We start from the raw sequence: 17,251 nt of genomic DNA on the forward strand, positions 1-17,251 counted from the left end.
CAACGGATATAAAAAAAATTGTTATAAATAACAGCAAGTTCCGTGGTATCAATGATTGTGATGATATATTGTTTTGCTCATTAAAGATATGACGTGATGGATCTCCGTCATTCCAAGTAAATATTCACTTGTGCGAACAACTAAATTACCTCCTCTTGAATCAACGTGTAAGTGGCTGAGCATTTTCACAGACACGTGTACCCTTCAATACACGTGTATTTCGCAGTTTGACAGGTTACTTTTGAAGTATAGGTACAACCCATCCGACGGCCTTTTCTGTGATTTTCTTCTACCCAATTGCTTACAGAAACCAATGGCCGGTACAAGCTCTAAAAAAAAAGTGACAATTTTCCATGATACCTTGCGATAGGATAGAACTGCGGCCTTACTGCAGTGAAATGAACTTTTTAAACATTCGGCCATACTGCACACATACGCACAAACATGCATATACACACGTTCGCGCACGAACCGCACAAGCACACTTAAATAAACTACTATGTTTAGAGATAATTGAAGTTTGAGGACAGGACGGGTATCTAGTAATAAAAGATCTACCTCAATGAATACTGTCTCATCCATGCATACATAGAAAAGGAGACGTTAAAACTATGCTATATAATAATAATAATAATAATAATAATAATAATAATAATAATAATAATAATAATAATAACTTAATATAGACAGCTGTATGCAATGTTTTACCAAAAAGGAAAACTATAATTGTTACTAAATATGATTAGGCTGTTAGAACACCTACATTACTAGAAATAAGAGCTAAAAAGCTCAAATACTGTAGTTAAAGCATATAATTGTATACATGTGTACTGAGATGGACTCGTAGACTGTGTATGTGTACATTGAAAATTAAAATACATATGTGTATTTATATTTTCTACCATACACAGAAGTATATGTGTATACCTGTATAATTACAATCTCTCTTTCTCACTCTCTCTAAATGGTTAGTTCCCTGTATTGATGTCAGCATTACGTTTCTTTTCTTTATCTCTCAGCGAGTGAGTCCCCTTGAAAAGATTATGTTAGAATACATATTTGGGTATATCTGATACCACAATCAATTCAATATGGACAGATTTGTATTTTGCACCATTGAATTATGTCCAAAATTGCTTACATAACAGAAACACGTGTTGGGCTTTTGTGATTTATTCCTGTATTAGGATGTGTTATTCTTCAACCTACTACTAAATGTCTTATGTATATATGTATGTCTGTATGTATGTATGTGTGTATGTATGTCTGTATGTATGTATGTGTGTATGTATGCATGTATGTATGTACGTGTATCGTGAACTCTCTTGTTGTTCGAAGCAGATGCGCAATAAACTCGCTGACACTCTTCAATTCGATATTGTACAGTGTGCCACCCGTTGGATGTCAAAGTGATCGTAGTGTAATATGAACTGAAACATGAACACAGCCCATGATTTATTTTTGGTTCATTTATGACTATTCATTGATAGAATGAATAAAATAGTGAGACGAATGCTGCTGAGAGACAGGCAACTGCATCTGATAATCTTCGGATATCTTTGTATGTGCTTGTACGCGTGTGCACTTGTGTGTGTATTTTATGCGTATTCTATGAAATTTGTTTTGTTTTGTTCCTTTGTTAACTGTACAATTATACTGAATGAAACCACAGTTCTAATGTTGAAGATATTTTGTTATTTGAAGACAACAGGCATTCGAATTTCAAAATAGAAATAAAAGTAAGAAATACCATGCATCATTATTTCTACAAATTTCCTTCTCTTCACATATCGATGTACAATACTGGAGACGTATAAGAGAATGGAAACGTAATACCATGCATATTCAATGATCCTAGCCATTGACGTTTCCATATAAAAGTGAACAATTTTGTATATCTCAAAGATCTTATTTACATCCATCTTATAAATTTCATTCTTTATTGTATTTCTGTGAAGCTAAGATGCTTCCTTCATATGTTCATTCTGAAGAAGGACAAGTTACAGCATAAAATTGTTTTTTATTGAATATTATCAATATTTTAGATGCAAACTTACATTTTTTAATAGGATTCTTTGAATTAAAAGCAAAATTTATATCGAATACAGAATCCAATTTATATCTTAAGTTTCGAATCAATTTTGGGTGTATTTTATACGTCAGAAGAATATTATTCAGTGTAAATTGAAATATTTATGCATAACTTGTACCTTAGATTTTCCTATAGGTACAAATCGCGATATTTCGATATGATAAAAAAAAACTCGGCAAGACAAAATGACATGATAAATTACAGAAAATGAAAGGTAATAATTTTTTTTTATATTTTAATGGCCAGAAATGTATGAAATTTCTTGTTTTCCATTAGATTTTATATCATCTTCTAACCAATGTTCCGAAAAGAAGTGACAGATAATGAATTAAACGAAATTTTCCCGAATATGAATGTAAAAAGAATGTTATGACGAATAGATAAACTGAGACCGAAATTTCTTGTCAATGGCGAAGGGATCTAAAGACATGAAATATAGAAAAATAAACAGGAAGCTATCATTCACCAGACATAAGAGCCGTCATGCGACCTACTTTTATGGAACGGAAATTAGTCAGTGATTGTGCCATGTTCAAATATTTGTGAGTTAACATGCATTCTGGAGAGTAGAGATCATTTGACATCTCAGTACGTCAAGACAGAAACAAGAAAAGAGAACTTGAGAAATCATGAAGAGGAAATATATAAATGCACTTGTATATGTTTTTGGAATATATGACATGGTTGAGATTCATATGGTTGATTTGTTTCTAAAATTATATTTGATGCTCTATTTAAGTTAAAATTCGAAAACGGATGAAAAGTCACCATTGTGATTCTGTTGGTTAAAGAATCAGTATGCGTCAAATTATGACAAAGAGTTTTGATGAATTATCTGTTCGGTCTACATGCAAACACAAACAATAAATACACAAAGAAAAATAAGTAAACAAAAGTTGAGAAGATGTGATGATAGAGTAGGAGATAAAGGTGATATTTGATGCACATATTCTACATTACGGTTAAGGGTCTATGACAATGATACTCATAGTAACAGGGTCTACTACCGCAAGGAGATTACAGTTAATTTGACTGTTGATCAACATTGCACATGAGACTTTGTTTTATGAACCCTCGAAATATTCGTACCCAGAATATAAACAAATGCATTTAATTAGAGAGCATATTGCTCTTCACTTTGGATATTCTTCTGATCCACTACGCTCTTCGATAATCGATTCGACCAGCTTGCCTTCCCTTCCCTAATAATGGTTACAATTCTTGGAAATTTTAAGTGGGATGATTCCAGTCAACTGCTTTGACCCAAGTGCTTAACTGGTACGTGTTCTATCAGCGTCGAAAGGATGAAAGGAAAACCTCGGAGGAATCTGAACTCAGAAGCATTTCGTCCGACGCTCTAATGATTCTGTCTGTCTTTTCTTATCTAATAATGATAACAATTACTTCAAATTTAGGCACAAAAGCAACTTTTTTGAGCGGAAGGCTAATTCGATCGGTAAAACTCAATATTAGATTGGTACTTTAATCTCGAAAGAACGAAAGGTAAAATTGACCATTGCGTGATTTGAGAACGTAAAACTCCGGAACAAATATTGCGAGGCATTTTTAGTGACTCTACTTACTCTGTTAATGTACGTTTTTCTGTAATAATTTTTTCTAATTTTGACCCAAAGACAGCAATTTCGAGAGAGTTGCAAATCAATTACACCGATTCCAGTAATTTATTGGTCCTTTATTTTATGGAAAGGATGAAATGGAAAGTTAACTTCGGCAGGATTTGAACTCACAACGTATAGCATCAAAAGAAACATTGCTAAGCATTTTGTCCGATGCATTTACGCTTCTACTACGGTCCTTTCTCTAATAATGATAATACTGTTTCTAATTTAATAATGATTGTTTTTATCTAATAATGTTAGTAATATTAATACCGATTTAATGTGGCCGGCAGAACTAGCTTGCGTTCTGACTCAAACTAGCTGAGACAAAATTGTTAACTACCTACACATTATATCAAAACTACCACTATATTTTGAAGGAAGGTTTCAGAAACTGCAGGTAGAAGCTATAGCAGTTTTTTCTTTTATTTCATTCTATTTTGGGACTGCAGCCATGTTAAGTCACCGGCTCGAAGAGTTTCAGAAGAAGGTACTTATTTATGTACTTATTCTATTCATCTTTTTATTCCAGGGACGCAACCAAATCGACATCGAATGCCAAGCGTTTGAAAGATAAAAGCAATGATGCACACGTTCCTACATGAACATGCAAACACATATCGTTGCTAAAATGCAAAATCTCGTAAGTCCAAAACGTCGCTTTTTCAGAAAACAAAAAAGTAGTTTCGCCATTCCATAGCAAAACCGTTGTACTACACTTTGACAATTTTTGATATCTTGGCATCTGAAGCAGCTGGAGATACGACAGTTTGACCAAAAGAACCGGTTATTGCAAGCCAAGGTTAATGTTGAAAAAAATACATTTGGCCAAATTTGGACAATGACAATTTAACGTAATACCAATGATATGCAACTCACTTCTTTGCAGTTTCTGTGTAACATACATATTCAAATGGTATTAGTCGGTTTTGCATCTACAATTCAAACCATGCGTCCAAAGTGCAGTGCAGTGGGACTGAGCCTGCGATAGTCTTAACCACGATGCCATGTTTTACTAAAATAACAGCTTTAAAGACAGGAAATGACTGAAACCTGAAATCGAAACCTTAAATGCAGGTTTGCATTATTATAAATAATATCATCAAATTATATAAATCTGATAATTTTGAATATTTGCATAAAAATAAAATACAAATCTTATAGTTGGTCAGTTCACTCGTTCTTGTTTATTTCCATGTAAACTCTGACTGAGCGAGATCTTTCGTTAAATGAGGTAGTATGAAGACGACAAGAAGCTATACGAGATATTATTATCAGGAAAAGAGAATCTGACCTTAAAAATGATACTTTGAATACCATAGCAGACGTGCTATTATATGTATATTAATATAATTGTTTTAAATTTATGCCGACGATATAACAAAACCATAAGCAAGAACAAGGTCAGCAATAATAACAAAACAATGATAAAATTATTTCCAAATAGAAGTACAAGGTCACATATTTTGGGAAATAACTTTCATATAGTTTAATCGCCTACTCTGTCAGGTTCCTATTTTATATGCCCCGGTCTCCTCTAACATTCGGTCAAGTGCAAGCATTAAACGTTAGACGCTTGAATGATATATCATTGGGTTCAAAGAATTTTAAAACATGGAGAGTACTTCAGAATGGTTTGGGAGAAATTTTAGAATATTAAATAAGGCTTCTATCGTTTCCAGTCATTTCACTTAAGTTGTCAATGCTAATACAAATTCTTACATCCGTAAAAAGTGTATAGCTTTTACGAATGAGTTCGTTTTTCCAAGCATTTCAATATGGCCTTAAACAGCAATCAGAACGGGTTCATACGCCTCTTCCTGATATGCCGATTTCCTATTTCTTAAAGAACAAAAATGAATATTTTCTATAGAACTATTTCTTTTTGTCGTTTTATTTTATGAGGCATGAAATACAGTAAATTAAAATGCTCCCAAAATATTAGCCAGACTAATTTAAACAATTCAGCATCGTAGGGTATCAACACTGGTTAGCAAGTTTTGATGAGACGTGAAGAAACAGGAAGTTAAACAAGCAAGACAATATATCAAACTAGTAAGCAGTAGATTACATCCGCTTTTCAATAACACTCAAGTTGGGTGAGTAAGAAGTAAGTATTAACGATTGGAAATACAGTGAAGGTAAGAATATCTCTAATAAAAGAAAACATTGCTGTCGAACTCCTTTTTTACATATGTGCAAAACCAGAAATTGGGTGAGAGAACACTCAGTTATATCAACAACAGCACTTGACTAGTACATTATTTTATGGACCCTCGAAATATTAAAGGTTAGCCGGTGCAGGATTTGAGCTCAGATGTGGCTGTAAATGTGCGAGACACTTTTTCTGATGTTCTACTGATTCTTCAAGTTAAATAATAATAATCGGTTCAGTTTTAGGCACAAAGCCAGTAAACTTAAGGGGAAGGGACTGCCCGACATCATTGAACCAATACTTGTCTGGTATTTTATCGTATTGATCCTAGGAGGATCAAAGGCAAAGCTGATTTCAGCAGGATTTAAACTCAAGACTATGGAGCTGGAACAAATACTGCAAGATTCTACTACTCCACCACCCACTCATATCAGATTGTGGAAGGGGGTTATTAATTATAATGCTTATGCTTTACTCGAGAACATAAATTGTCATATGAAAAAGAAACGGTTCCAAACTGAAAATTAAAACCGAACCACGGAATCAGTCCACAGAAAACTAAGGCCTATAATATGGTGACTACTAATTACGAATTGTTAATGATAATAACATTTAAGGGTGATGATTATGAAGGTCATATGAAAATGATGATGGCGATGATGATGATGATAATAATAATAATAATAATAATAATAATAAATAACAATAATAATAATATAATAATAATAATAGCAGTAATATTGTAAGGTAGATCATCTTACATGTGTAACTGTATCTGCTTCCTGTGAGTAGAAAAATATATATATGCAATGAATAAACAGGCGGGGATTTATGGATATAATAGTAAAATGTAAGGGGTTTACCTGAAGTTAGGTAATCGAAGACAAAACGGCAAGAAAGCCGATGATAGTAGAGATTGATGAGGAAGTTCTACAGGATAGTCACCTTTATCTTACAGATGCGGCTTATTTTGCATTGCTTGATAGATGAAATGATGAAATGATTTCGAACTGGATGCTACTGATTATGAATAAGTATTGTGATAAAGTACTCATATTAAGATGAGGTTAATGTTTCTTTAATTGCTGCTGTACATCTATAGAGAATTTTTAACCTCTGTTTTGATCATATAGAAAGATGCAAATGTACTGCGGAAATTGAGATGAAAGGGTAAGATATTTATTACTTTTACAAGAGACATAACCGAGTAAAACAAAAGGAAATCGTATCAAAGTGTATTGAAAATCAGGTTAAAAACAGGCATGTCTTGTAGATACTATACTACTGACTTGTTTTCTCACTCTACGAAAAACTCGTGTAAATGTTAATTGCATCTCTTATTTTAAAAATAAAAGTCTTTCTGAATCATTAGATTGCATCACTGGAGTGATTTCGATTCCAGAGGGAACCGAAATCTGCTTCTATACATGACTGGTCAAACAAAACTAAGATCAAAGTGATTTTAGTTATAACCACCTCGACACGTCCTTCTTTGTCTAATAAAGTAGACTGTGATATGAAGTAGCTGTGATAGTATTTCTAGGAAAATGACGACTACATACAGCCCCCACTTTTTTAGTTTACCCAAACATAGTTTCTCACAGTGAGTGGGAATATTAATTTCTTTTTAATATGCAAAGGGTTTCTTGAGGGAATTTATTTCACTGTATGTCTGGTGCCTGTTGCGCCGGACTAGAAGAATGACTCTAGAGAGTGGTGGGATTTGAACTTAGAGAAAAATAGACCAACTGTTTATTATTTAATATATTAACAATAAATCGTTAAATAAAGTTACAAATAATAGCTTGCAAATAATGGGTTGGAAAGTCGATTGAATGGAAAACCCCCGAAGACTTCAATAAAATATTTACACGCTATTACTTACAGCTTTATCTATTTCGAGCGTGATCTGTACTTAATACACACACACGTTCAGACATATATCCTGGCACAAAGTCAGCCACGTTAGCCAGTATAAGTTTGATACTGAATCGGCTCAGTTATATCCACGTTGTTTCATTATTGATTCTAGACGAATTCAGAGAAAATTCCATCTTAGCAGGAATCTAAACACCACAATACATTAAAGAGAGACGCTCTACCGCCTCACTCATCTGTACCATTCTCTTGATATCAACATATATACATTTTCAAAACGCAGATTTGAAAAAGCTCAACAACTAAGATAAAAGACACTTGGAGTTTACTAATTTGGAATGTCTAAGCTACATTTATATTCGTCTAATTGTTGATGACGCAGTGGGTGAGTGTTGTGCTGCATACATGGCAAGGTTACTTTTTGTACTGGTTGTTTACGATATATCCATCTTTGTATCTTTTAGCTATTATTTGTTTCACTCAATGGTCAGCGGCCATGATAGTGCAGCGTCATGAAGGGTTTGGTCGAACATATTAACACCATGACCTATTTCTGCAAAAGTTTGGTACATATTCTATTGGACTCTTTTGGCGAAACGCTAACATAAACAAACCAGTACCGCTTGTCATGCAATCACACACACACACACACACACACACACACACACACACACACACACACACACGTATATATATTGTAATTTTTCCTGCAGTTGCTCTGTATTTCAAAACTAGTAACACTATTAAATATAATAGTTGTTTAACAACTATACTCGAAGCAGACTGGACTATGATAATCTACGTGGTGCAGTAAACGTAACAGTAATAATCGTACATCTATTTCAGATACATACATATATATACTCACAAGGCATTGGTCGTCGGCTCAATGCTACACTAGAAATACTTGCTCAAGGTGCTGTACATTGGGACTGAGCCCAAAACCAAATGGTTGCAAAGCGACACAATCATGCCTCGGGGTTGCGAAGTAAACACTTAACTGATCGAACATGAAGTTTTTACAAAAGAGGAGCGTATAATTTGATGCAAGCACTGCATGGCCGAATGTTTAAGCAGTTCATTTTCCACCCGTCAGGTTACCTCGTATCGTGTAAGCGAAATTGGGTACGCATAACCTGTATGGAAGGCCAGTGTGCTGAAGGCTTTTTCACATACTGTTTTACATTGATTCTTGCTGGGAATTACGTTAAGCGTACCCAAGAGTGTCGAGTATTGAAAATTCAGGAGCAGATAACTCAGTTAATAACAACAACTGAATCATGATCGTTGAGCAATGACGGAGATTGATCCACCAACCATTATCACGTTAATAATTCCTCGTAAGGAAAATATCCGAAATCATCTTCCCATTACAACACAACAAAAAACATTAGATTCGAATTTGTTATGGCGTACTGGTCGTTTTAAATGTTAGTGCTGTAGTTAATCCAGATCAAACAAACACTCACACAGCCAGATAAATAGATAAATATTTATGGTGCATGTGTAGTTCCATGAATATTGAAATAAATTTATGCTGTAATGTTTCGAAATCATTCCTTTTATTACTAGCTGGCAAACAGGCTTGGTGACACTATATGAATTACTCTCTCTCTCTCTCTCTCTCTCTCTCTCTCTCTCTCTCTCTCTCTCTCTCTCTCTCTCTTACCCTCTCTCTGTCTTTTCTTAAAAAAGTGGAAGAAGGTAATGATGTAGAACTAACGGCCCAAACGTCAAACAAGTTACACATTTTTAATTTATAGGTATTTTACACACACACACACACACACACACACACATACACACACACACACACACACACACGTGCGTATATATGTATGTATGTATGTATGTACGTATGTATGTATGAGTCCATGCTTGTGCATCACCTGTTATTCCCTGTACCACTAGTACAACCAGACGAGTAGTAAAACCATGGAATTTAAGATCTTCGGACTTTAAACGCACCGAAACTGAGCTAGTTGTTTGGACTCTGTGGCTGATGAGAGGATTTCCATGTTTATTTATTTTGTCCGTTCTCGTTAATCCTTTCTCCGTTCCATTCATTTTGATTTTTCATTATATATGCCTCTGTGTGTGTGTGTGTGTGTGTGTGTGTGTGTGTGTGTGTGTGTGCGTGTGTGTGTGTGTGTGTGTGCGTGCGTGTGTGCGTGCGTACGTGCGTGAGTGTGTGTTTGTGCTTTGTGATACTGGTCCAGCAACAAATCAGTGAGTTACTTATATATTTGGCTTCTTGAATCGTCAGTTCTCTGTTTTTTGTCAATCTACGAGGTTACTATGTGGTCACGTAGTTAAAGCAATAATCTACATAATGTACCTTTTATCATTTAATTATCTATAATTTATGATATAGTGGAAAACATGTCATTCTTGAACACTGGTGCTACATTGTGTGGATATGACACGTAATCTACGCTGATTAAATTTTATGAGTTGTGAATAGGTAATATGAATTTACCTCTTTAATGCACGCGTGGTGAAGCCTTGACTTTTAACATTCATAAACGTTGAATAGAGATGATCTCCATATGTCTCGCTTGCCTTAGATTCTCAACTTTAAGGTTAATTTTTCAGTGGTAGTCCTGATAACTCAGTAAACTTTTGTGGCTGTCAAGCTGTTAAATCTATAGCCACGAATCGCAAATAATGTGATTAATTTTACAAATATAGTAGCCACCAACTTCTAACGAGTTCCTGGTACGTGTCATTTAGATAACATTACGAATGAAGTAATATTCATAATATCTGTCTTCCTTATTAATTACTTCGAAAATGAAATTATAATTCAAATTAACTTAGATTTTAATGAACTAGAGCAAGTCCAACTATGGATAGTGTGAAACTTTGAAGAAAGACTTTAACGCCACCTCTTTTCTAAAGGAATCTTATTTTAGTGCTCTTGGTATCTTTTTCTTTCTGTCAGTGTCAAAGAACCATTATTCTGTAAAGTTTAACTTCTATTATATATAATGATAGAACCACATGCTTTACTCTCTGTACATTAAGACCAGAGTATCCCTTAACCCTGCTCACTTTTAAGTTATCCTTGATTTATACTCAGTTAATTTGAATGCAATGCAAACTTATAATTTACCATATAATTTAGAGATTTTTCGTCCATTTTTCCTAGATTTCTTTACAACGAGATTACCCGAACTAGTTATCTAGAGAGATTAAGATTACTGTTATAAATGTTTGTAAAAAATCTGGTTCACTTTCGTCACTAAGCTAATCCAACAAGTAATACATAATGTTTCTGATATGATCGGAAATATTAATTCCTTTAAGCTATGCACAAGTCGCTTTTGTATAAGTACAGTTGACTAAATCAATTCCACCAATAACAATCCGGTATATTTGTACATCCACGACTACGTTATCCAAAACGTCGTTTCCTTATTTAAAAGGGTAGATTTGAAGGGAAATTTTGCTGCTATTTTTACCAGGTTGGTTGACAACATAGAATGTTCATTAACAAGCAATGCAGAAGTAGATGGATTTCGAAGTTAAAAGTTTGCGATATTTACTGTCGACTATATTACCATCCTTTTAAAATGCGCGTAAAATGTGTCTTACAACTCATTCGAGAAATTCAGTTTCCATATTGTGTATCAAAAACTAGTCCTACTGGAGAAGCCTTTCCTTTTATTAAACCGCAAAACAAAATTCAAAATTGCTACCTAACGAAACGCATGTTAACTAAACAGTGTACCGACTGCTTCTAAGGTCCTCGTTGATCCCAGATGATCATGATCTTCGCCTATAACAAAACGCAGACGTGGATAAAAGTTTTCGAAAAGACTACTATTTGCCTAAGCGTTTAAGTCTTCCCTACCTACAGAAACATGTTTTCCAACAAACAATCCGGTAAAATCGATACCAGTCTCATTGCTGGTGTTTGCTTTAATAATAACAACAAATTATCTACTCCTACGACTATATAATTCCCCATAAACGACCGCCATGCATCAATATGTTTTGATCGATCAAGAAAAGGTCGAGAACAAAATCTGATACATGTAGGATTGACGCGGAGGAAGAAAAACACTTTGTAATATTGTATTCGAAACCGTACCGATTCTTCTAACTAGTACACATTACGTAAGACTCCAATATATATATATATATATATATATATATATATATATATATATATAGGTTTAAATGTACGAAGAGTAATTAATTATTCTTTTAGGAAATCCGACTTCCTTTCGACAAGATTTGCTGCGATGTCAAGAAAATGTGCAACTAAACACATAATGGAAACATTTGAAAGGGGTTTCCTAACTGAAGCTATTCTCTAGGTCTGCTGCTAGCTGCTATTAGATATACGTAGAAACGATGCAGTTGGGTACAATTCTCAGTGAACATGCCAATACAGAGAGCAATTTCTTTTGAAGAAAATTCAATTTCCACGAACATACTTGCTTTTGTTAACGAAAAACGGAATAAATGTAGAGGGAAAAACTTCTTTGTTACCTTTTTATTTCAAGTATTTTCAGTGATATCTATCTATCTATCTATCTATCTATCTATCTATCTATCTATCTATCAGTATATACACACACATATATCATCATTTGTAAATATCTTTATTCAAATAAAATCAAAAATAGTTCTGTGTTTGTGCTTACATCTCTGAGTATATGTGTGTAATCTTATGCATATATATATATCATTGTTTGCATGCCTGTACACTTTAATGTTATAGAATGCATCAAAGACCTACGACAAAATGATCGAAATGCTGAACGTTTCATTAACCAAAGAGGAAGAACGTTTATGATTTAAATATATGTGTGTGCTAACTGTGTATGTGTGCATGCGTATATACATGCATGCACACACACACACACACACACAAACACACACACGCATATATATATATATATGTATGTATATAAATACTTATGACAACGTACTTTATATGATATACACACACACACACACATATATATATATATATATATATATATATATATATATATATATATATACACGTCTCAATACCGCTCTGTCTGTCTCTCCCTCTCTCTCTCCCTCTCCCTCTCTCTCTTTCTCTGTGTGTATATATATATATATATATATATATATATCGAAAAAAGAACGAGAGAAGGGTGACAGACAGACAGTCAAACAGACAATCATTCAGAAACGCACGTACAGTTATTTTAACTACTAGATTGTTAAAAGTACATTTCCTATTCACGAAGGTTTTTTTCTGGTTTTCTTCTTTTGTGTGTGTGTAACATGAAATCAATTCTACAGCTAAATACCTTTACAACAAGCAGTGTTATATACTCAATCTTTTGTAGCTTTAGAAGAACTATAGTAATAGATAATGACTCTAGATTTAAGTAGTTTTCAATTCAGAATATACAAACAGCGTCGTGGTTGATTATTGTTATTGTTGAGGAAACAGGAATGTTTCTTGTTTTCATTTGAAATAATTCAATGAAAATTGTTGGAGAATCAGTTTGAAAATTTCCTTTCGTAGCGGAACCAAGGCTATCAATCCATAAGAAGTGTAAATAAATAATTGATTTAAATTCTAAAGTAAATAAAATGGAAAGTTGTAATTTACTATGTTATATTAATTTCATATTTCAAGTATATAGATATGTATTTAATAAATTTTCTTTCGCAAGAATTCTACAATGAATATAAAAACTGAAGGGAAGTACAAGTTACAAAATTTGATTTCTAACTGAAAATGGTTATATTGATTTATATCAGTAATGTATTTGAAAAGAAAAAAAGAGAGAAACTTGTGGGACACGCTGTTATCTTCCTATCTTTTTTAGGTGTAATCTTGTTTTTACATCAGGAAACAGCAGTTAAGTTTGTTTCCAGATTCTTTCAGGTAATAACAAGTGAAATTTCCATGGGTTCAAGCACCAGTTATGCTGACATTTTGATGGAAGCTATTTCAGTTTATTCATGCTACAAAGTCTTGTTTTTGTGAAACGTATAAACGTCACGCGTCCAATTTTCTTTTTCCTGTAAGACATTTTTCGAATCTAATGAGATTCGCAGAATGGTCTTTTTTTTTGAGCTTATCATCAGCGTAGGCGACTCCATTAGACTTCTGGCTGTTTATGCCTCGACTGAGGAAGAGCAGCCAACATTCTTGATACTGGTTCGCTCGTTAATATGTATTAACGAATGTAATGACATCTTTGATGCATGCTGAGAATTTTGGGAAATCAGCTTCTGGGGATGGGGATCTAATAGCCTCACAAATTATTATAGAGGTGGGTGAAAAATAAAGTAGGATTCCATAGTTTCGATCATTCGGCTGTATATACTACAATTCTAAACTGGAAGTCTCAAGTAAAACAGAACGCATGGCACTTCACCTACATAGAAAGCGAAAGACTATAAAAGATGTAAATACTAACTCTATTTATCAACACAATGCGTAGAATAGCTACATATATATCATACCTTACGTGTAAACATCGTTGACAATCGAGATACTACAGTTGAAATCACAACATAAAGCGTCATGTGATAAAGCCATGGAAGGGCAAAATGAATCTAGAATTCTTACTAGTCGCTGCAGAACAATATTTCGGCTCCCTCCGATAACAGCTGTACTTTTAAGACACCAAGTCTATAAGAGATTTTATATCGGGCGATAAAGGCCATATTTTGCCTGCCAACGGTGCATATCCGTTAAGTATAGTACATAGATGTCTATTCTAATTAATGCTGCTTCCATTGCGTGGACGAGTTACTGTGCTCTGAGTTAAATTTAATTTTGTTTATAAAAGAAATTGAATATCATCATCTAATTCTGTTCAAATACTCACATCAGTGCTAGATAGCCTATAAAAATCCCCCAAGAACTAAAATGATATACGTAAGAAAATATTTATATATAATCTTTGTATATTGGGCCTTTTGAGCGGGATTGGCTACTCGACTTGAGAAAAATTCTTACTGGGACCCAACTGCAAGTTCATGCGCTGTTTATCTTGATATGTGGTCGAAGACTGTGGCACATTGAAAGGAATGTGTGTAACTTGAACGTATTTTCATATATGCAATTATCTTGGATTCTTACGGACACTTAGTAAAGTAACGGATAATACTGAATTTAATAATAATAATAATAATAGTAATAATAATAATAATTTCTAATGTAGGCACAGAGGCCTAGAATTGAGAAGGAGGAACTTAGTCGATTAGATCGATCTACTCAACTAGAACTTATTTTATCGACTCCAAAATAATAAAGAACAAGGTCGAACTTGCCAGCATTTGAACTCGGAATGCTAAGCATTTTGTCCGGCGTGCTACCGATTCAACCAGCTCGCCATATTGATAAAGATAATAATAATAATAAAAAAAAAACGAAGAATAAGAATTAAAAACAGAAGAGACCAGTACTTGACTGGTACTTATCTTATCGACCGCAAAAAGATGAATAACAGAGTTGGTCTCGGTTGAATTTGTACCCAGAACGTAAAGAGATGGAAAAAGTGCTGTTAAGAATTAAAAACTCAACAATAATAATAATATTAATAATAATAATAATAATAATAATAATAATAATAATAATAATAATAATAATAATAATAATAATAATAATAATAATACCCTCTACTATAGACACAAGGCCTGAAGTTTTATCGACCTGAAGTTTTATCGACCCCGAAAAAATGAAAGGCAAATACAGTATCAGGCAGCGGCTCTATGGCTTTTGATCTTAACTGATTAGAAATGTTAACAAGTACATGTTTTGTCTTGGTGTAAAAGATGGGTTACAGCAAGCATTCTGCTCAATACTGCAGATTCGCTTGTTAATTGCATGATCTTAACAGCATGTTCCTTTGTGGCTGGCGATATGTGCATCTCTGATCACGAGAGGAGCATCATAGCCATGTGGTGAAGGTCTCTGTCATCATCCTAAAACAAGCCATATTCAAGGGCCTTTTGAGCGGAATTGGCTACTTGATTTGAGAAGAGTTCTTACTGGGCCCCAACTGCAAGTTCATGCGTTGTTTTATCTTTTTTTATCTTGTTTTATCTTGATATGCGGTCACCATGTGGCACACATATGGTTATGATGCATGCGCCTGATGTACGCTTACTAAACCTCTGCTCATGATGGGTATATTAAGCTTCGTACATTTGTACCCCAGAGTCACTTTGATGGTATGCGCTGCTCCCTCACTCAATAATAGTAATAATTATTATAATTATGGTTTTAAATTTTGGCACAGGTCCAGCAAGTGCAAGGAAAAGGTAAATCGATTACATCAGTACCCTTACTTGGATGGTATATATTTTCTCGACTCGTGATGGAAAAGCAAAGTAGAACTCGGCAGAATTTGAATTAAGAAAGTTAAAAAACGGACGCAAAGTATTTTGCCCAGTGTGTTAACGGTTCTGCCAACTCGCTGCTGTAGTAGTAGTAGTAGTAGTAGTAGTAGTAGTAGTAGTAGTAGTAGTAGTAGTAGTAGTAGTAGTAGTAGTAGTAACCACATTTCTGTCGGCTACGATGATGGTGATACCATGATACTGATGATCATGATCTTAATGAATGTGTTCAGTTTGCCAATTATTAATGCCTAAGTAGTGCAATATTTTCTTGGTACATCATTATATCAGGTCTAGAAAAATAATCATTACGAGATAGTAAATAAATATAATTTCAATTTCGTAGTCTGCCGTTGTCTGACATTTTATTAGTATCAATCGTCAGTACTTTTCATAATTTGTAAATAATGATACTGTATGCCATCATTTTACACATTGCCATTATTTAGCGATCAAGTGATAAATGGCATTTTAGACATCATTTTTCCTCATTCCCGATAACTTCCTTAGAAAATCTTCCCCAAAGTTTGAAAAAAAAATGAGAACTAAAACACAAAACGAAAAGGAAAATAAATTGTTGTATGTCAATATTTTAGACATAATGATTGTGTATTACAACAGTGTGATAGTGAGAGGGTAGCATAGCATTTCCATTGACGTTAGTAATAAAATATTTCGTTACAGCATTTCAGAAAGGATACGAATTGGAACGTGGTTTTCAAGCATACTACAGAAAGGAAGGTTTTACAAGGAGATAAAGGTAGAATAAATAGTGAGTTATCATAACACTGCATTCATAAAATATCTTATTTTAACTCACCATTCGGAGTTTCTCCATTTCGTCGTTCATCCTAGTCAGGATACTTGATTGCCTCATCTTCTCTTTTTCGAGAGATTCGATAGATCTACGCAACATGCTGATCTCGCCTTCTAAATCAGCAAGTTGTTGGTTCTGCCTAGCAATCTGTTCTTGGTCACTTTGGTGGAATGAACGCAATTCTTCCAATCTGGAATAGAATATAAGAATAATCAGTAAGTTGTTCTATAATACATATATTTGCAAGTATATTTAAGTTTATTTGATTTCATTCAATTTTTTATGAATAAAACTCATTTCATCGAAGTTGTCTACATTCTTAGAAGAATCTACTTTGATAA

The 17,251-nt window shown here is 33.9% G+C and overlaps 1 protein-coding gene across 1 annotated transcript in view; it reads right to left on the bottom strand.

Moving 5' to 3' along the window:
- The window catches only part of LOC106879116 (uncharacterized), a 98,995-nt gene that overhangs the window by 31,490 nt on the left and 50,254 nt on the right, over positions 1-17,251 (bottom strand). The window contains exon 2 of the mRNA XM_089358458.1: positions 16,914-17,100. Coding sequence (XP_089214584.1) covers positions 16,914-17,100 — 187 coding nt within the window. The remainder of the gene's footprint in view (positions 1-16,913; positions 17,101-17,251) is intronic.

This window comes from Octopus bimaculoides, chromosome 10 (genome assembly GCF_046866305.1).
Source record: "Octopus bimaculoides isolate indiv1 chromosome 10, ASM4686630v1, whole genome shotgun sequence".
NCBI lineage: Eukaryota > Metazoa > Mollusca > Cephalopoda > Octopoda > Octopodidae > Octopus > Octopus bimaculoides.